General features: G+C 36.9%; 2 protein-coding genes across 4 annotated transcripts in view; one reads left to right on the forward strand and one right to left on the reverse strand.

The window, feature by feature from the left end:
• Positions 1-6,317, reverse strand: part of TRMT13 (tRNA methyltransferase 13) — a 19,332-nt gene extending 13,015 nt beyond the window's left edge. The window contains exons 1-10 of one of the 3 annotated variants that reach the window (XM_075508261.1): positions 6,140-6,317; positions 5,676-5,722; positions 5,512-5,578; positions 4,626-4,688; positions 4,428-4,497; positions 3,872-3,978; positions 2,738-2,905; positions 2,377-2,449; positions 1,329-1,403; positions 220-625 (exon numbers count right to left, since the gene is read on the reverse strand). In XM_075508261.1, the coding sequence (XP_075364376.1) occupies positions 220-625; positions 1,329-1,403; positions 2,377-2,449; positions 2,738-2,905; positions 3,872-3,978; positions 4,428-4,497; positions 4,626-4,688; positions 5,512-5,578; positions 5,676-5,722; positions 6,140-6,280 (1,217 nt within the window). In that variant the 5' untranslated portion in view covers positions 6,281-6,317. The remainder of the gene's footprint in view (positions 1-219; positions 626-1,328; positions 1,404-2,376; positions 2,450-2,737; positions 2,906-3,871; positions 3,979-4,427; positions 4,498-4,625; positions 4,689-5,511; positions 5,579-5,675; positions 5,723-6,139) is intronic. The other 2 variants (XM_075508262.1, XM_075508264.1) reach the window with 2 other exon arrangements.
• Positions 6,310-20,386, forward strand: SASS6 (SAS-6 centriolar assembly protein). Its single transcript, XM_075508274.1, has 17 exons — positions 6,310-6,438; positions 7,737-7,797; positions 9,626-9,705; positions 10,863-10,967; positions 11,921-12,092; positions 13,053-13,130; positions 14,117-14,236; positions 14,341-14,532; positions 14,737-14,931; positions 15,322-15,411; positions 15,504-15,683; positions 16,312-16,393; positions 16,859-16,968; positions 17,844-17,966; positions 18,290-18,381; positions 18,859-18,950; positions 19,053-20,386. The coding sequence occupies exons 1-17, from the start codon at positions 6,371-6,373 to the stop codon at positions 19,136-19,138; spliced, it is 1,926 nt and encodes a 641-aa protein (XP_075364389.1). The 5' UTR covers positions 6,310-6,370; the 3' UTR covers positions 19,139-20,386.
• Positions 20,387-20,394: the final 8 nt, after the last annotated feature.

The following is a 20,394-nucleotide window of genomic DNA, read 5'->3' on the forward strand; positions in this document are numbered from 1 at the left end:
ACTAAGTTTATTTCAATTCAGGCAAGCATGACTGTTTAAATATTTTCAAACGTATGTCCATGAAAAATTGTATTTTTAAAGTAAAATATTTTTATAAATTTAGTAATTAAAATGTTCGATAAATTAGTCATTTTGAGGACCCAAAACAATTTCATATACCTCTATACATAATTTTGCTTTTCTGCAGAAGCCCATTTGCTAGAAAAAAAAATTACATACCCCTGTAAAGTATCAGAACCACTCTCTGTCTTGCTGAATGTTTGCTCATGTTCTTCTGTGTCATTAGTTGGATCTTCACTTGTAGAGGCTTTGGTTGTGGTTTCTCGCATGCCACAAGTGGCCCAGCTACTCATTCTCTGAAAATAATGAAATTCTACTGGTCCAAGTCCTACTGATTTAAAGAACTCTCTGCCTACATAATGTGTCCAGTCACACTTGTGATGGCAGCACAGTGCAATAACAATTCCAGCTACAGGCTTACAGTCATCTTTGTTGGTTTCATTATCAGCAGAATTATTAGAAGCCACCTCTGTCTTATGATTCCTAGAGCGTTTTGGTGCAGGCTCTTCATTTTCTCCATCACAGCAAGTTGTGTAACTTTCAACCAAGCATCTCAAAGCAAGATCTGGGGGGAAGAAAAAAAATATATATACACCGCACCCAAAAATAGTGATGAACACCATGCCCTTATTTATACAGGCTGCATCATGGTTGGGAATGTATTTCCCACAAAGAATAATAAAAGTGTACATCACAAACTAAGCCAAAAAGCAATTCTGAGGATAACTAAAAATGACAAGCATGCTTTGAAAACATGAAAACCCTAAATGCTAAATGAATATTGAGAACTCTGGAGCTACTAAGGGCTTATCCTCTTGAATATTTGTTCTACACAAGTGAATTTGAAATACTTTGGTTAACAAACTGGCATATTGTAGGAGGACCTCCTCCCTGTAAAACATGCAAGTATTTCCTCTAGAAGTTTGATATCTAGGACACAATCTATTTAATATGTACATGTACTTCTTAAATGCTTAACTGTATCATCTTTTAACAGTACCTATATAGGTGTCATATTTGAGATGTCTTTCTCTACTTAGTAGACATATAACATTAGAAAAAGTGTATTAACTGAAAATTACCAGGACAGAAACACATTCTTCTCATTTGTTTGCTTGGGATACATATTCAGACAGCCAATACAAATTTAGAAAGAAAAATATAAGAGAGCAAGAAAAGCTTAAAAGTACAGTTTGGAAGATCAGTCCATTCAGATTGTAAGATTTAGTATCCTAACTTTCTGCAGTTAACACACATATAATTCATACCTGTCGCAGCACCACACAAATGCTTCCCAATTCCTACCACTGGTAGTTTTTTCTCCTCCAGAATAGGTACCTTATCTGGAGCGGGGAAAAGAGAGAAAAGAAAATAAACACACACAATCCGTAACAACCCCAAAACCTCTAATATTATAGTTGGGACAGTATTTTTTCTGGATCAGATAATTTCAGCACACTTTAAAAAAGAAAGAAATGTTTACCACTACTAAAAATACAGTGGTCTGTACATACAGTTCTAAGCTATTAAAAGGAAAGTTTCTTTTTCTAAAACAAATTAAGAGAGTCTGATGCTGTGGCTGAGAAGCATATTCTTTTTCTCAAAAAACTCAACCTTGTCCAAAGGCAAAGAATATATTTTAATGCTGTTATGAAGCAACACGATTTTGTTTCTGAGCAGCAACACTACTATATAGCAGTAAAATGATTACCAGAGAACACTGGACTGATTTTCCTTAACAGAATTGTCTGTGGGCCAGAGATATGTCCAGCTAAATAGTAATATAAATACTTTATTAAAATGAAGTATTACAAATACAGGATTTTGCATTTATGCTAAGATAGTTAACATTTATCTATTTAACCATTTCAACTTTTCTATACTGCCTATGAAATGTAAATGTGACTAATGCATCTCCTGATGACAGGTGTTCCCACAAGTTCTATAGTACTGATACACATAGCATATCAATGATATGCGTTGACTTGCTTCATTCCACACACCTAAAACAAACAATGCAAAGGTATTTAATCCTGCAAGTTCTAAAAAACCTTCAAAATGTTTTTGTTTTGGTATTTCTCACCTATAATGATGTCCTATAAGTGTATAAAAAGCAGAAAATTTTAAATCCCCATTTAATATATATATATGTGTGTATATATATATGTATATACCCACAGCATTAACACGTCCGACAATAATCTCCAAAACCAAGTACGTTTAAACATGCTACATACAAATTGACTTGAATTCCAGTATTCAAAATCTAAAATTAAGCCTCTATTTCAGAATTACGCAAGCCAAGAAGGAACTTACTTAAACATAAGTGCTGAATATCAACTTGAAGCCTTTCAAATACAGAATCTCTCCTTTTATGTTTTCCATCCACCTGTGTATACAGAACAAGATCATTAAGTAGGGCTGGCCACTAATAACTATAATTTTGCTCCACATATTAATGCTGGACTTTTTTCCTGTTAACATTTCCAACATTAGACACCAGGATTTTTTCCTAATAAATTTGCTATTGGCAAAGTATGGAATGTAGGCAGACTTCCAAAACTTTTAACATTTCAAAGGCTTTATGTTATTTTTGAAGATAAAAAGCAATACTAACAGCTTCAATGACAACAGTTTAAAAATTATACTCTGCTAATGTGACAGTATCTTCTCTTACCTTGAATCTTGTAGTTGCCCTTTCCACAAGCAAAAACTGAACATTTTCAACATTCTGTAAGGCAACATCAACCCAATGAGACAGCTTTCCTCGCCCAGCTCCAAACTCAACAAAACATCTTCCTGGACCAAGTAAATGTAGTTTTTCCATGTTACCTAAAATAGAAGCCTACAAACATCAAAAGATTATTTATGACCCAAGCAAATACATACATTGTGTATTGTAATGCCCAATAGAAAAATGAGTACTTCACCAAACTGCAGAAGACTTTTTCAAGTCTTCCCTTCCATGAGGGATTAGGGAAAAGATCTTGTGTGTACAGAGGAAAGGGGACTATAAATTCTGGCTAGTGAGCATCACCCTGCCCTTCTTCCACTGCTCACAGAACTCCACCCCGAAGTTTTTGGAATGGATTTTTGGGATCAGGTACACATTATAATATTGTTCTCTGCTGATTCTTGAAGTAGCCATCCAAAATATGGGTACTGTACTGGATTTTCTGTGAAGCACCAGTGCCTGCAGAAGCCCTCTCTGCTGCAGCTACATTATTTTGTAATACATAGGAAAGGAAAGTAGAGCACGGGAAGAAAGTACAGAAAACAGACATTTCTCCCTTTTAAAAATTTCTTCCCAAAACTTTCTATTTTGCTACAATATGCAATCCATCTCTCTTAAAATTCCTGCTGTTCAATATACATTAAAAAGGCAGAAGGTAAACTCAGGCTCTCCAATCCTTTTTACACATCTGTTACACAACCAGGAAATCCAGGACCAGCTCTTACAGAAAAAAAAAAAATTCCTTTTACTTCTTAGCAAATATGGCATTTTACCTTTTGTAGCTCAGATTTATTATGAGTTAATATAAAATAAGAATAAGTAAAAATTCAGAACACCACCAAACAACTTGTAATTTATTTGAGTATCCTAATAAACTTTTGTTACTAACACATAACAAAGCAGCCATTCGAAGATTATATATATATGCTATTATTTGAAAAGCATAGTTATAGAGCATATCAGATTTCCTCTGTATGAAGTGACTAGCATTATGCACGCACAGTCGCTCAAATTTACAGCAGCAGAATTTGACATGTTTAAAAACATCTATAGCTATTAGTAAAGCAGTGACTATACCTGTTGTTTCAAGTGTTTGAAAGCGGATTCCCCATTCTTTGGGTCATTTAGGGCTTCTTGTAAAGCCTGATGGGACAGTATTTGTTCCTTAAGGTGAAGTTCCAGACCTGCATGCAAATGCAAAACTTTTAGGTACAGGTTTCCAGTTTCAAGAGTTTCTGGTTTTGTAACACACACATTACAATAGTTAAACATGAGCTCAATTTGTAGCACTAGCAAAATAGTCTCTTGGGAGCATAAATCTATTATCACATGTTTATAACAGAGCTGCATTGTTATCTGTAGTGATAGTTGAGTGGGAAACAAAAAACACAAAAGGAAGGGAAAGTAGCTATATGAACAAAAGATCAGTGTTTTATCATTCTCTCAATCTAGTTTATTCTTCTGAGTAAAATTTAGCTATTGGAGAATTGTCTACATCTTGATGATAATTACTTCAGATTTGTTTAGTGCCAGATATCACACATTTTCACAGATATCTAACAACAAAAATAACAATGAAATATTTAATAAATTCAATTTAAAACATCTTATTTTCAGTATTAAGTAAGCTCACCATTACTTGCTTTTTTCAACTTGATAATTAAGTTATCCAGCTCTTCTTTGGATAGAGAGGAGATGGGTACCTTTTTAAGGAAAAAAAAGCACCACCCATAAATACAAGAGCTTTTTATTTTTGCTAGTTCTTTAGTCATATGATAAATTGCAACATGTTATGTAGGGACTAAGCTTTAGAACAAATAAATGTACTCACTTGTTTTTCTGGTATTTCTGCTACATCTTTTACACCTGCATTAATATCTTGAACAAAGTACACCTTTAAAAATCAAAAGAAAAGAAATCTGATTCTGTTAATTACCAGGAAGGAAAAAGCTAAATTCTTCAGTGTTTTTATCATAAGGTACATAGCAATAGGAATGCACTGCAAAAGAAGATATTCCAAGTAATTTTTTCTCCTACAGTCTGATCCTGAATCCCCAGCAGAAATGACTGTTCTGACACATTTTGACAAGATTGAACATGTTCATAAGAGTTAAGCTGTCAATGCTTACTAGACTGATTCCAGAGACCATTTTAAGGTTTCCCAGGTAATACTAAAGGTGCAATACTAATAACGCAGAAAGGCAAACAATAAAGAAGCCATCGTCTGTTTTCTTGAAACAGCTGTTGAGACGTACATCCTATTCCTTCCCTCAGCACTGGCTGCAACTGTCAGCCTAGCAGACTGCCAGAGGCAGCAGACTGCCAGAGGTAGGAAAATGCCTGGAGCCTCCCTGCTAGTTTTGCTTTCCAAGGACAATCTCTCACCAAGCCTCTAAAATGAATGGCATTGTAAGAGACTGTTCTTAGAGAATGTTTCTGAGAAAAATTAATTCAGCGTTTTCATTTGTAACTAAGAGAACTACTGAAAAGTTGTACTGAACTACAGTGAGATGGGACACACAAGATGAGGAGAGTGGAATGTGAATTCCATTTCAGCAAGTACTTATTCAGCTTCCATACTGTCCTTACTGTAGTGCTTGCTAAGACTGCTGTCCTCCAGTTCACAGCTGCTGTCAGCACAGTAAATTCTCTGCAGAGCTTAACGTTTAGGGTCTCAAATATGAGAGGAAGTAGTGCTGAATTTACACTGCACTTACTGGCTTTGGCTTCTCTCTTGAATTACATTTTTTTAAATGTTTTTGTAGTTGGTCTTCATATACAGTGCTAAAATCCAAATGGAAAGAAAAGTAAGTAACAGCATTTATCATGTGAACTCTGACAAAGAATAGGAAAAGCATGGAAAAGAATGGGAAAAACATACTGTTTTGGATCAAGAGGACACGGAATTCTTTTTCTGTCATTTTCTTCCTAGTCAGAAAAGAAAAGTTTTAGACAACACTTCCGCATGCATTCAGTATTCCTGTTTTAAAAAAGCTGTTAAGGGACATCTGAGTTTCATAAAACATCTATTCTGAGGTAGGTGGGTTAACCAGAATGGAGAAACTGAGACAAGAATTTAATACTTAAATGGATCCTAAAAGAATAAACCTATAACGTAATGGCAGTGTTACTGCTGGGCTGAACTGATGGTCTTAGCACCTTCAGGGCTCAAAGGATGGCGCAGACGCTGCCTCTCCTGCCCGTGCTGCGGGGCCAGCTCGGCCCCCGGGGTGCGGCCAGGGCTTCCCGCCTGTCCCAACCCCTCCTAGGGAACCTAAGGCTCCCCTGACCCCTGGAGCCCATCTTCCCTCGTCGGAGAAGGGGGCCTGCTGCTCGGCCCGGTACCTCCTGCTGCCCATGCTCTCCGCAAAAGCGCCTCCCGGGAGCCGGGATCATCTTGCAGAAGCGCTTCTTCCTCTCCAAGAAGTAGGCACATCGCCCTGGAACCGGGGAGCCGCAGCCCAACTCCTTCTGCTGTGCCGCCATTTCCCTCCCAGCACCCCCTGCGGTTGCCGCCTCAGCTCCATCTTGAGGCTCCTCCTCCGCGGGAGCCCGGCGCCAAACTCGAAGCGCAAGATGGCGGCGGAGAGTATGTTCAACCGGCCGGTGTGTGTGCAAGTGAGGTGCCAGGGCTGCGAGGAGAGGTGAGGGGCTGGCTTGAACAGCATAGTGGGCTTTGACTTGGTTTCCTCACCAGCTGCGCGGAAGCTTTATTGCATTCTTTAGGAGAAGGGCTGCCGAGCGGCAGGCTCTTTCCTCCTCTCTTTTCTTCCTGCCTTGTGCCCTAACAGCTGCTGGGCGAGAGGTGAGGCCCTGCGCGTAGTGCGGGCGGTGAGCCGAGTAGCCTTGTTCTTGTTTTGGGTCTGCTTATGGGGGGACCCTCTAGGTTAGAGGGAAGGGGACTTGGTCGCAGCAAGGCTGGAGGTGTAGTCAGTGAGGGCTGGAGTGGCTGCAGTGGGTGCCTTGCCAGGGGAGAGGGGGCGGAGGGAGCACTGGTAGCGGAGAAAACAGGTAGTGGCTTTACAGGACCGCTTTAGGGGTACGGGGGCAAACACGTCTCCCCTGCAGGCTGCATGAGGGCCGGGATTTCTGCCTCGGCCATGCACGGGACCTCGCAGCGCTGCAGGTCCGGCTGGCTGGGCCGGTGTTAGCGCGTCTCCCAGGCCGCAGCGGTTGCCCCGCGGGTAGGCCCGCCTCCTCTTCCTCCTCCTCCTCCTCGCAGCCTGACGCCGGCTTTACCGCGGCCTCCTGAGGCATTTCAGCACCCTTGTTACTGTCCCCACGGCGTGTGCGAGCCCACACGTCCGTCCCCATCGGTTTCTGCCGAGGGTTAAGTCGATTTGGGCGCACCCGTGTGTGCATGGCTTAGCATTGGTGTTTGGGAAAGGAGTATTTTATGTGAAGTGTCTGCTCAAAATATAGTGAATTTCAGTAATATAGGTCCTATCTGGATTAGACAGTGTATGCAGGTGTTAGGGCTATTCTGGCTTGTCTGTATTAGAAGGCATAGAAAGGCTGATGTCTGTGGGTGCATTTTGTAATGCAAGTAACTTCTCGGATTACTCAACAAGAAGTAAATGAAAACAAGGTAGCACTGTATAAATGATTATCAAACGTTTCAGCAATCATTAATAAATTTCAGCAGGCTTTTCCAAAGGTCCTAGTTTCTGGACAACATTTCAAAACTTCTGCCTTGCTATTTAAAGTTTGGTGGATAACAAGCAACAAAAACCCCTGAGCTGACTGAGGAGCTGTAATAATAACTGAAACTGTGGGGCTTTCAGATATCTTAGTAGTAGTCATCAATGGGAACTTTCTCGATATTTCTGCCTAAATTTTTGTTTTCCAAATGTCATCCAATTCCTGTAATGTGGCTACAAACATGTGTTATTTGGAGAATGTTTTCTTGATTTGTTACTAAGTTTTATCTTTTTGTACACAGGAGATTAAATGTTCGAGTGAATATTGAGCTACTGTCAATTTCTAATCCTGTTCAAAAAAAGGTTTGTGGATTAGTTATATTTGTGATGTTCATTAGGTGTTATCTGAATTTCATTGTATAAGAGGACAAATAGGCAAACGAAAAGCAAAATAGGATTTTAGTGTGTTTGTCACTTGGCCTTATTTTATTTTTTATGTAATTTATTGAATAATTTAGTTGGTTTGGTATGGTGGTTTTTTTCTAACCTTTTTAGCCCTGTCTTTTAGTTTGGCTGTTCATGGAACTTGGTAGACTTGCAAATCAAAAGTATTAGGAGACCCTCAGAGGAGGCCAAGTTAGAGTTTAAGAGCAGTCTTGCTTTAAATATACTCAATGCTTATTTAAGAATGTAGAGCAGCAGTTGTCTTTGTAAAGTCCTCATCTTAACTAGCAAAAATGACAACTTTTATGTGGACGTAACTTCGCTTTTTATTGATAAGTGTGTTAGTCTTTGAACGTTTGGAATTCATCCAGTGGGGATAGGAAGGAAGTAATGTACTAAATTTGCAGTAAAAAAATCTTTCTCAGGAAAAATAGCAATGAGGTTACTACTGGAGGTTATAAAATCTTTTTTGTTGTATGTCTAATTTGTCACTTAAACTGTACATCCACCTACTATGATGTTAAGATTGGTCATTAGTTGGTTATAGTGTTATTGAGTAAAGAGTTGTTTGTAAAGGAGTACAGCATATTTTTGTAAGATTCTACTTACTGCGACAATGGTAACATCGAGTGTGAAGAAGCAGTTCAGTTAAGAACTGTGTACCAAGTTGCAGCCTGTGTCAGCCTGGAAATCCAGTTGGGTACATCACTGAGCGAACAGTCTAGAAAGATAACTTCAAATGCTTGGATCAGTTAATGGGACATGAAACCAAGCAGGCACTTATCCTACTCAAGAACCTGCCCTAGTTGGTTTGGGGTGGCGTTAGTTTTAACATCAGCTAGCTGCACATGTAAATCCCTAAGTTTGTTTATACATCTCCAACTGAGAGTTTTGTTAGTGTTACTGGTATCTGAATTACTGAAACTTGTTTCAGTTCTGCGTATGTACATGTGCTGTGGTCACGCTTCAGTTATACTGGAAGAGCTGTCAGGTTTCTACTTCCTTTCTTTCCTCTGCTAGGGAATATTATATTCTTCACACAGGTTTGAGTCTTATTATAGGAACAGGTGCCTGGGCCTAATGTACCAGGTGTTTTGCATAACCCCAGCCTTGTAATGAAAGACTAACCTTTACAGAGAAGGCAGTTTTTCCAAAACATTGTGTAGACCTCCAGTGAACAAAGGAGTTTATTTTTAAAAGCTAAGCAGCATAATGCTACAATTTTCCTTACAAGCTTACTGGACCTCAGCTGTATCCATTTTATGTTTGCTTTGTGAAGCTCTGTCTTTATATACATAAACTCTTCAGAAGGTGGTTTCTTAAACTTTTAGGAGCAGTATGCACTGAAAACCTTCCAGTTATGGGAATGATGTGTTTGTGATCCATTATAGTGGACTGTTAGTGCTACACTGTATTTCATGATGGGAAAAAATAGCAAATAGTTTTCTTTCTGTGAAATGATGAAGACACATTGAATTTTGAAATCTTTGCTGCTCAAAGTTGAAGGTTTTTACTTGGTTTATTCTTGTGAGAAATAGTTTTCCGGTCTTTCCCAGTGTAATATTTGAAGTTGTGTTAAATGTTAATGTTTTCCACCTTCCTGAATTAGTTGCTGCAATTCTATCTTATTTTTGGTTAAACAATAAAAACATTAAATACTGTTTGCAATATTGGTTTACAATATTTAAACAATCGTACAGGGTGGTTCATAGTATTTTAAATCATATTTAAATGTCTGTCTTTTCAGGATTTAGCTGTTCGATTGACTGATGATACTGATCCTTTTTTCCTTTATAAACTTGTCATATCTGAGGAAGATTTTCAAAGGTAAGTGAAATTATAATGTCTTATCTGTGAAACATTTCTAAATGGCAAAAAAGAATGAAGGAATATTTTTAGCTTAGAATGGTCTATCTTAGAATTTAGGTTTTGGCATTTTTCACTTGTGGAGTTTTGTCAGTAGTTTGGTAGTATTGTTCTCTTTGACCAGTTGGTGAAACAGCCAAGTACAGGAAAGTGATTGGCTCAGGATTATACAGATGAGTGACAGAATCCTGATGTTAAGTTCCCTGCATAGCTACAGTACCACAGTTTATATTACTACTTGCATCTTCTGTTTATTGTAACTACTTCTTATAGACTATTGTATGCGTGTGAACTATGTCAAGAAATAATTGCAAGAGGAAAGTCTGTTTGCATGGACATGGATTCATAGACCTGAGCTTTTGTCTTATGGGTTTCTTGCATACTAATTGTACTATTGGGTCTCATTTTACTTTACTTGCTGAAAATCTGATCATCAAATTTGGGCACCAGTCATAAACAGTTAAGTTTTCTGCTTTGTTGTTTGGGGGTTTTGGTTTTGTTTGTGGTGGGTTTTTGTTGTTTTTGTTTGTTTGTTTGGTTTGTTTTTTTTTAAAGAGAAGTGTGATCAGTGTGTGAATCAAAAGGCAAAAGTAAAATAGTGTTTGTAAAACAGATGTGCAGAAGTGTTTTGTTGTACAAGATATGGCTTTGTGCATATGCTGTTGAATGTCTGCTTCTGTCTTAGATTTTACTGCGTCTGTGGTGAAGGTGCGCAATTAAATAAACAAGTAGGCAGATAAAGTCTTGATAATGATTGAGTCTCCCCTCATTGTCCTTTGCTTCTTCCATATGCCCCTATCCAATAACCTTACCACTCTGTGCTGTAAGGAAGACGTCTACTCAAAGGAGCACAGTTGTTCTGCCACAATAACTTCTTTTTTTTTTTCTTAGTGCAGTCCATTTGCAAGAACTCTTGAAATAAAAAATATCCTCTGGTGATTATTATCCAAGATGTGATCATGTTTCTTCTGTGTTCAGGATTGAAAATAACATGCTAGCAAACTTTAATGACGTGATCAGAATTAGTTCTTTCTACTAGTGTAAACAAAATATTTTATAGGAAATAAATTACACTCCTATATATTGTTAATATTTTTTTTCCCTATCTGTTTATATAGTTTAAAATCCCAGCAAGGTCTCTTGGTAGACTTCTCTGCTTTCCCACAAAAATTTATAGATCTGCTTCAGCAATGCATTCAGGAACAGAACAAAGATATCCCAAGGTAGGTAATAAGTGAGTGCCATATCAGTCTGTGTGTGTGTGTGTTTTGAGGTCTTAAAATACTTGTCAGCCACTCAGACTGAGAAGAGTCCGTAGAACAAGAATAATTAAACCTTCCCCTGTATGCATCAAGATATCAGTCAGTGGATGTTGCTGACAAAACCTAAGTCTCAGGAGGAGGGAGCAGTGGAATTGATGTCTAGTAATAGTGTCCCCGTCTGAGTTGAAGCTGGCAAGTTTCACAAGCAAGCAGAAGTGCAAGGATGCAGCACTGTTGTTCCCCCCCCCCGCCCCCCCCCCCCCAGTTTAGTGCTAGAGAGCTAATCTGAATTTGATGGACTGAGGTGTAAATCATTGTGTTTCACAGGAAAAGGCAAAGTTATAAGGCATTCTGACAAGGATTTTTTTTTTCTTTCATTTCAGTGTTCAGATATTAATACGTGAGGGGGGGAGACCTGAGGTCCACCCTTCCCTGTAGTGGCCTATTCATATGTTATTTTTGTTTGTGTGGGTACCGAGGAAAGCCCTGTCCAGAGTACCTAGCTCCACTCCAGTAGTCAGGCCATTTCTTGACATGTATACTGTGGGCTATGAGTTTTACTAGGTTATAGGATACCTAAAAGTCAGAAGTCTGTTTTCCTTTTGGATTTGGTTACAAAGGCCTTACTTGGTTTTGGAGTCCTAAGTCTAAGATGGGCTTCTGAAAATTTTACAAATAAACAAACTGTTTAGTTTTGTATGTTTCTTATTATAAGGTGCAAGCATTTTAGTTGATATTTGTAGTATTAACTACAACAGAGGGATTGAATTTCATAGTTCTTTTTCAAGCAAAAACTAGGCAGCCTTTTGTTGCACATATAAAAATGTATTTTATTTGAAAATAACTTGTAGGATCTACAGGTAGTTTCAGGAAAAGAAATATACTAACATTTGGTTATTTTTTATTTTCCCTAGGTTTTTGTTGCAGTTAGTTTCTTCAGCATCTGTTCTAGATCGTGCACCTGTCTCTCTAAATGTAGTGGAGACCAACCCTTTTAAACATCTTACCCATCTCTCTCTAAAATTCCTACCAGGAAATGATGCAGAAATAAAGAAGTTTCTAGCCAGCTGTTTGAAATGCCTTAAGGTAAAATGAAGGCTTGTCATAGCTGCAACTAGGCCTTGATGCTATGTGTACTTAAGCATTTTTTCAGTCTTAATACTTCAAACGTATGTACCGAATAGTACACTCTGGTTTATTTTTTATTTTAGCTCCTGTATGTCATTGCATGCAGTAATTTGGGTGCACACTAAAACTAAATTGTTACTGTCACTCTAGCAACAAAAATATTACATGTATATTCAACCAAGTGCTGTAATTGGAACTGGCAGAAAATCAGGTATTTTACACATGCAGCACATGTAGCATGCAGCTGTTGAATGCTTCTGAATGCTTCAGTGTCTCGTGCTTTATAGCCCTGTGTTGACTGCCAGATCAACTGCAAAAGTAAAATACTGTAAACTTTCAGTGTCTTTGTTCTGCAGTTGAGTTTAGGAAAACATGTGTGTCTATACAATTCTAAGGCTTTATGGACTTCAAAGGGCTAGTAGCTATGAAGAGCAAATTAAAATTGTAATGTTGATGCAGTTGGTAGCATGCTAGGTTTTGTTTAATGAGAAATTAATGGTTTCATAGTTTGACTGTTGTCTATTTCAGTTTCATAGCCTGGGATCTGTGTCTCTCCTACTGTGGTGTCATGTTTATAGCCACCTAATAAGCCATTTTACTAATATAAATTTACAGTATTTCAGTTGATTTGTTATTCATGCAACTCCTTTGTAAACAAGTCTTTATGATAAGATACTATTTCCTTATAGAAACTTGGTAAGAATTTAATTCAGGGTTTTTACCTTGTGAGCTTAATGCCTTTTCTTTTAAATTTATTAGTTATATCTTATTCAATATGAAGTTTATTTAACAAGATGATTTTTCCACAAATATAATGGGTATGTGGTTGCTTAGGCAGGGTGTACTGATAAAATGGAAGCTAAATACTACTTGTATTTTGGGAGCTAAGGATTTGATTTGATGTCAATTTGTACATAGGAAGACAAAATGATGTTGGAAGAAAAGCTTAGAAAAACTGAAGAGGATCTTACCAGACAACTGAGCTACACTCAACAGGTAATGTAAATTTTTAACTTTCCTGTTGTAAGTTGCACTTTTTTTAATCTGTGGAAAATGTACCTTCTTGTGGGCTGGTTGGTTAGCCACTACCTAGCGAAGGTAATTGACTTGGGAGTGGGTGAAAAGAAGAAAAGTAGTCTACTATAGCTTTTCTTAAGAATGAGTAAAGCACGCAACTGAAGAATAAAATTTAGTTCTTACAGTACTAAACCAGAATTTTACTTTATTTTGTACAGAGGTCTGTCTGTATATGCACACACTAAATATATGGTAGTGTACAGATAAATATATACTCTACATATTCTGTGAATGGTTGGAAATCCTTATATTTGGAAAAATTGTGAAACCATGATAAATAAATCGGAAGTCTTGGACTTCACGTTACTCTACTACTTTTTGGTTTTTGCAGTCAGCCCAGTAAGGGCTTCACATTTGTGTTTTGAGAGGATGATTTGGGTCAAATTCTAGAATTACCAAGGTGACTTTTTTGACTATCATGAAACACAAAAATTCCATTAAAACTCCTATTATGGAGCTTTTTTGGAACGGAATACTTGTTTACCTCATCTTTGCAGTTTCAGTTGGAGTTACTGGAATGTGTTTGCTGAATTGGAATGCAGAATTACAAATCAAAAAGGGGAAAAGATGTGCTGAAGAACTCCCTCCCCACACACACACACTAGAGGACTTTGTGTTATAATGGTAGGGAATATCAGTAGGCTGTTTTTTCACCCGTAAATAGTTGTTGGAAGAAAATACAATTGGAAACGAAGAATATTTTATCTACACTGTGAGAAAAGTGCTCTTTAGCTTCTCAGTGCCTTACCTTCCTGTTTACAGAATGAACAGATATTTTGGCATCTGGTGCTGAAATTTAGACTTTTCTTAATAATTCTATGTCCTTTTTAAGAAGTAATAGCAAAGAATCATTCAGTATTGACTGAAATGCTTAAATTTTTAAAACTACATGCTTTGTCAAACAGAGCTTGTCAGAGAAGAGCCAAGAACTAGACAAACTGAAAAATGAATGGACATCATATACTACAGCTCTAACAAACAAACACACACAGGAGCTGACAAATGAAAAGGAGAGAGCTCTCCAGGTATGACAACAGAAAAGAATTAACGATATTCTTATATGTGAATAGTTTCTTGGCTTAATTTTCAGGTTCATTAAATAACTGCTTAGTTTCTTTGCTTCTCATAGGCACAAGCTCAGTACCAACAACAGCATGAACAACAGAAAAAGGAATTAGAAAATTTGCATCAGAAAAGTATTCAACAGTTGCAGAACAGACTCTCAGAACTTGAGGTCATCAATAAAGATCTAACAGAAAGGAGATACAAAGGAGACTCCACAGTCAGAGAACTGAAAGCAAAGCTTTCTGGAATAGAAGATGTATGGCTTGTTAATTTCCGTAACCAAACTTGACTGTTTTTAGAGCATTAATACTGCCTGCCTATGCATGTAATAGAAAATGTAGCATATTAAGTTTGTTCAGCTCCTCTTCATTCCACATTATGCTTACTATTTAGATATATCTGTTTAAATTACTATTACAGGTTTTCTTAAAAAAAATAAAATTCCTTCCCAATGTTCTAGGAATGTCAAAGAGCAAAGCAGGAGGTGCTGTCACTGCGTCGGGAGAACACTACTCTGGATGCTGAATGTCATGAAAAAGAGAAACTCATTAATCAGCTACAGACACGGGTTGCTGTTCTGGAACAAGAGATCAAAGATAAAGATCAGCTAGTTATGAGAACAAAAGAAGTATTAGATGCGACACAAGAACAAAAGGTTCCTTCAAGTTTCAAAATAATTTTCTCTAAAGCTCTGTAGAATGTTCTTAATTGCAGTCTATATAGATTAGCAGCTGGCCAGTTTTTATGAATACAGCAAGTAAACTTTCAAATGTAGTTAAAGATTCTGAATTATGGCATCAAAAGTATAGTGGATACAGTTTTACAAAGGTCACTACTGTTTTAATATTGTGGTACTGGAGTAAAGTTAGTGGTAGTTTTTGTAAACAAAAAAAAGGATGAATTAAGATCCTATGTAATTTGACTGAAAAGCAAGGACTGAATTTCTTGTGAGGATTAGTTCTCAAAGAATTATTGAGGTTCTACTTGAAATCATAAGCCATGTCTATCACATCTTTATTATAATATTTTTAATATTCTTTTAAAGGCGATACTGGAAGAGAGTACAGAGAAAAAACAAAGTCATATTGAAAAACTAGAGACAACAATTAAGTCGCTGTCAGCTGAACTTCTTAAGGTTTGTTTGAACATGCCATTACCCTTATGAAATGCCTTCCTTATTTTTAGGTGTTTCTTTATTTTGAGACTATCTGATTTTTTTTTTAATAGGCTAATGAAATTATCAAGAAGTTACAAGGAGATTTGAGAACTCTAATGAGTAAATTAAAATTGAAAAATACCGTAACAATTCAGCAGGAAAAACTATTGGCAGAAAAAGAAGAGAGACTTCAAAAAGAGCAGAGAGAATTGCAGGAGATGGGACAATCTCTTCGAATGAAAGAGCAGGAGGTATTGTGATAGGTTAACCCTCTGTCCTGTAAATGCTATTATATGTAGTGTGTTGGGTTTTGTGTTTAACTTATTTATTTACAGCAATAAGGTCTTAAATCTTTCTGTGGAATAGAATGTACTCTTCTACTTAGTTAACACGTTTATTTAAATGTGTAATCAACTTTTCATTTTTCATGTTAAACTGATTTGTAAGAGCCATCCATCCGTATGGAAGAAAGCTAACATTTTATTAAGAATACAAAGCAATATAATGGATGAATTGACATGCTTTAGGGGGCATATTCATCTGAAAGTTGGTGAAGGAGGCAAGAACAGGAACAGAGTGAACTTTTTGTTCCATTAAGTATATTCCCCTGCTTAGAGTCCTTGCGTTATTTAATCACAGAAAAATTAAGGTTGGAAAGGTTTCTGGCTGTCATCTTGTCGAAACCCTAGCTAAAAGCAGGGCTTATTTTGAAAGAATTATCATATTGTTTTTGTAAAAAAAAAAAAGAGTTCAAACTTCTCTAAATAATTTTAGAACAACTTCATAGATCGTTTTTGTTTACTTATATTATATTTTTTCTTCAGTTTGTGATTAGTAGTAGCTCCCAATGGTGTTGTAATTATTATGGGAATATTGCAGGTTTGCAAGCTACAAGAACAGCTAGAAACTACGATACAAAAACTAGAAGAAAGTAAGCAGTTACTGAAAACCAATGAAAATGGTAGGTTTATACAATTTCATTTCTCCCTCTGTAAAAATGACGTAGTGATCTACCTGCTACTGAAAATGAATGGAAGCAACTATATTGCTTTACCTGTGTTCTTTTTTTGTAAAGAGCTGTGATTATTGTTGTTTATGGAAAATAAGCGTCTGTCCGTAGTGGGTATGCAACAACCTAGAGCTGCAAGTAGAGAAGACTTCCTTTGCAGTTGGCACTTGTGGTTGCTTGGGGTAGTGTGCATGTCGGGGGGCTAACTCTAGAGGAAGGAACAGAATGGCATGTAGGGGTGGAGGAAGCTTGAGCAAAAAGGCTTTTCATGAGGACTAGGACTTCTAGTGATGCTTGTGCTTAAGGAGGAAAAATAGCCCATCAGGCTATCACTTTTTTTTGAGGAAGGGCTACTTGCTGTTTTAAACAGCTTGTAAGAGGTAGGAAGTGAGCGTGACCTTTTTCTTCTCTCTTCAGTAATCACATGGTTAAACAAACAGCTGAATGAAATTCAGATGGCAAAGAAGCTAGAGACTTCTGCCAGTACACATGGTGGTGTTAGGACTGCCATTTCACCTCATGGCATGGTAAGATATAACTATAACATGGTTATGATGTAGTCATTATTTCCTGAAACGTATGGCCTTAAAAGAAGAAGAAGAAAAAAAAAAAGTGCTTTCGTCTTCTTTGGGCCCTATAGTTTTGGGTGGGTGTGGGTTTTTTTGTTTTGTTTCATTTTAGGTTTGGTTTTTTTAATAACATAATACCCTGTTGGGTGCTACTTGATGCCCTGGCCTTCTAGGTGAGCACTTTCTAAACTCTCCTTCATTAAAATACACAAAACAATGCAAAATTAGCTTGGAAAAGATGAAAGTGCACAGTGAAGGGAAAAAAAAAGGCGGCATTTTTGTGTTGTGAGGTTAACTTACATACTAATTATCTTTGTATAGGTTGAAAAAGAAAGTGTATTATTTTAATACTCTTATTAGTGATATTTAGAAACGTGAAAATAAGGGGTCAGAAACATTACCTACTGTCTTTGTTAAATACCATAGCTTATTGGTTCTTATTCTTTGTTGTCCCTGTGTGCACAGATGTCTGTTGTCACCTGTCCACAACTGATGAGCTTCTCATTCAGTAGTGGAAGAGCATATTAATGCAAAGAGTTCTCTGATTTATAGCTAGATACATTTAATATATTAAGCTACACACCCTGTAACTGATTATGATGAGCTTATAACTATTAGCTAAGAGTGCTCAACTCATCCAACTTTCTAAAAGTTACAAGTTTTCCTTAAGAATGTGAATCTTGGAAAAGTGGTGTTTTCTTCCCATCAGGAAGAGTCAAATGAGCATTAGCTTTGTCACTGTAGGTAGTTAATTTTGGAATTCTGAATCTCTACAAACAGTTAATTCAAGAATTGTTGCTCTCCTTCATGGATGTATTGTATTTCTCTTACAGCCTGACCGACCATCCTTTCCTAGCTCAGGAATCAATCATCCCATTTCTCCTCTGTATGCCTTCCAGAACTTTCCAGAACCAGCACACAACAAAAATGCCAATTCACAATGTCCAGTACCAAAGGCAGGCACTTTGACTTTTCTGTTTGGTTAAGAATGTGATAGCATAAAATATCAAAGCTTAATGTTTTGAGTATTACTCAAAATGCATAAGTATTTACTGTGTATCCTAGACTCTTAAACTCCCTGTCTTGAACATGATCACTATTAGTAATAGCTAATGCTTGTTTTTAAGGTTGCTTATTCTAGCATGCTTTGCTGCACAGAAGTGCTATGCAAGGTATAGAAACATTAATCCCTGAAAAGTTCACTCTCTGCATACACTTACTGGTGGACCGTCATATCTGGAGTAGCTCTCTTTAACCTGCAACTCTTACCTTTCTGCAGATTCAGTTTAACAACACACAGCTTTCTAAAATGAATCGATGTTCAGATGTTCAGACAGTGACTGCAACTAGTCATCCAGCAAATAAGGAGAAGTAAGTGGCATCTATTGCATTTTTAGTGGTTTTTTAATTATTATTTTTTGAGAGCCATTTGTCTTCTATGTGTGTCTGGAACTGAGCAGAACATTTCCAGTACCAAGCTAGTTCAGTGATCTGCCTTTCTCCCATCACCATGTTAATGAATTTTAAGTTGTGGCAGACTTACTTGGTCACTAAGCATGGCTTGTAGATAACAAATGAAGAGCCACGCTTTCAGGAGTGGGTCCCAAGGAACACAGATGGTGACAGATCTAAGGCTATCAAGTGATGGGCCAGTCAAAAAAAATTAGTTCTAGACTGTTCTTAACCTGCTCAGTGATGGTTTATCTTTAAATGATAAAGTTCATAGGAATGCAGCGGTTCCATTTCAGGTTAAGATTTTTCTGAATGAGTCTGTATCCACACTTGTTGTTAATGCACTGTTAACTAACTACATTTATTTTAAATTTTAATTAGCTTTTTTATTTCTAGTGGTGATAATTTGGGGCTGGAATCAAAGTATTTCAAGAAAAAAGATGACAGCATTCCTTTACGAGGGCTTAGTCAAAATACACTTAATGCAGGTATGTACAGAAAGAGTAAAACAAGACTTTATTTGAAATGTACTTAAAGGGTATTAATAGTTATGGTTCTAAGAACAGTATCTTGTTTCTGCTATTCTACAGAGTATCTGAAACCGTACTTATCAACAAAAGCCCAATCATCACCAAAAGCTGCAGTAATGCCAGCCTCAGCTTATTTTCCCGGATAGTAGACAGGGTTCTTAAAGTAAGAGTCCTCTTTTAACCGTTTGGGGGATTTTTGGATGTCCTGTAATAACGTATTACTAAAGAGTCAATGTGAACTGACATAACTTCATAAGTCTGAATCTGTTTTCTTTGAGAAAGATATCTTGACTTACTTGGATGACTTTTCAGGATGCTTGAGCCTAAAGAAAAGGTAAAGCTGTAAGCAGCCTCAGCCTTAGTGGGAACAATGCTGTAGTGAAGTCACTGGGGCTGTACAGAATTTTCTTTTAGTATATTGGAGACGCTGTAGTCTTCCTAAAAACCCACTTAAGTGCACTGAGTTTTTTGTTACAGGAATTGACAAGTGTGGCTTTGTAACAGATGAAATGTACACTCTAGCATTCCCTGAGAGAGAATATTTCTCTAGGAATACTTTTCTTCACTCCTTTCAGAGAAAGGATGATGGAAATAGAGAGTGCTGGAGAACAGTGTGATGCTGTCAATTTTAATAATGGTCAAGCTCATAAGTTAGCATGACTGCCTCACTAATCCTCCCTTATGGTTTTAATTTGAAAAACTTGCTTAATTTTGGAACCAGCTTATTTGCATTGCATATAGACTTACAAATATATTTAATATTAAAGATGCTAAATTATTTCACTGAAGGTATAAAATTATAATTTAAAATTCTCACTCTTGGCTACCCTAACTTTTCTATCAATCTGTCGGTATTGTATTCCACAGGCCACCGTGGATAAAACATTATAAGGTGAAGTATCTGAACAGTTAACTATTGAAAGTATCACAACATCTAAAAGCTACTTTATTTTTACTAATCATGCTTTACAACTGTAAGACTGTACAGAAATTTAAGATACTCGAACACTCAAGTTTAAGTGGACTGCGTCTGTTCAGCTTGTTGTACTACCTGGGTTCAAATGCTAGAATCATGTAACAACTTCATTCTGTGCTATCTTTTATTTGGTGTCCCAGTAAAGAACTGGCACGCAAGTATTTGTAACATATAAAATACACTTTTTAAATGACTATTTACATACTTCTGTTGTTAAAGATATTTTGTACCTTTTACCTTAGTTATTTAAAGTGCATCCAGAGGATTGTATATTTAAGTGGTTTGTTTTGCAGTGCAAAATGTGTATATTTGTTTATAAACCAGCACCATGTTAATGTATATTCATTTGTTTTGGCATGTGTAAGTTTCAATGGAAAGATTAAATGGTTTTTATCAAAAACTGATTAATAATGTTTTAAGAGTACT

Source organism: Mycteria americana, chromosome 7, assembly GCF_035582795.1.
Source record: "Mycteria americana isolate JAX WOST 10 ecotype Jacksonville Zoo and Gardens chromosome 7, USCA_MyAme_1.0, whole genome shotgun sequence".
Taxonomy (NCBI): Eukaryota; Metazoa; Chordata; class Aves; order Ciconiiformes; family Ciconiidae; genus Mycteria; species Mycteria americana.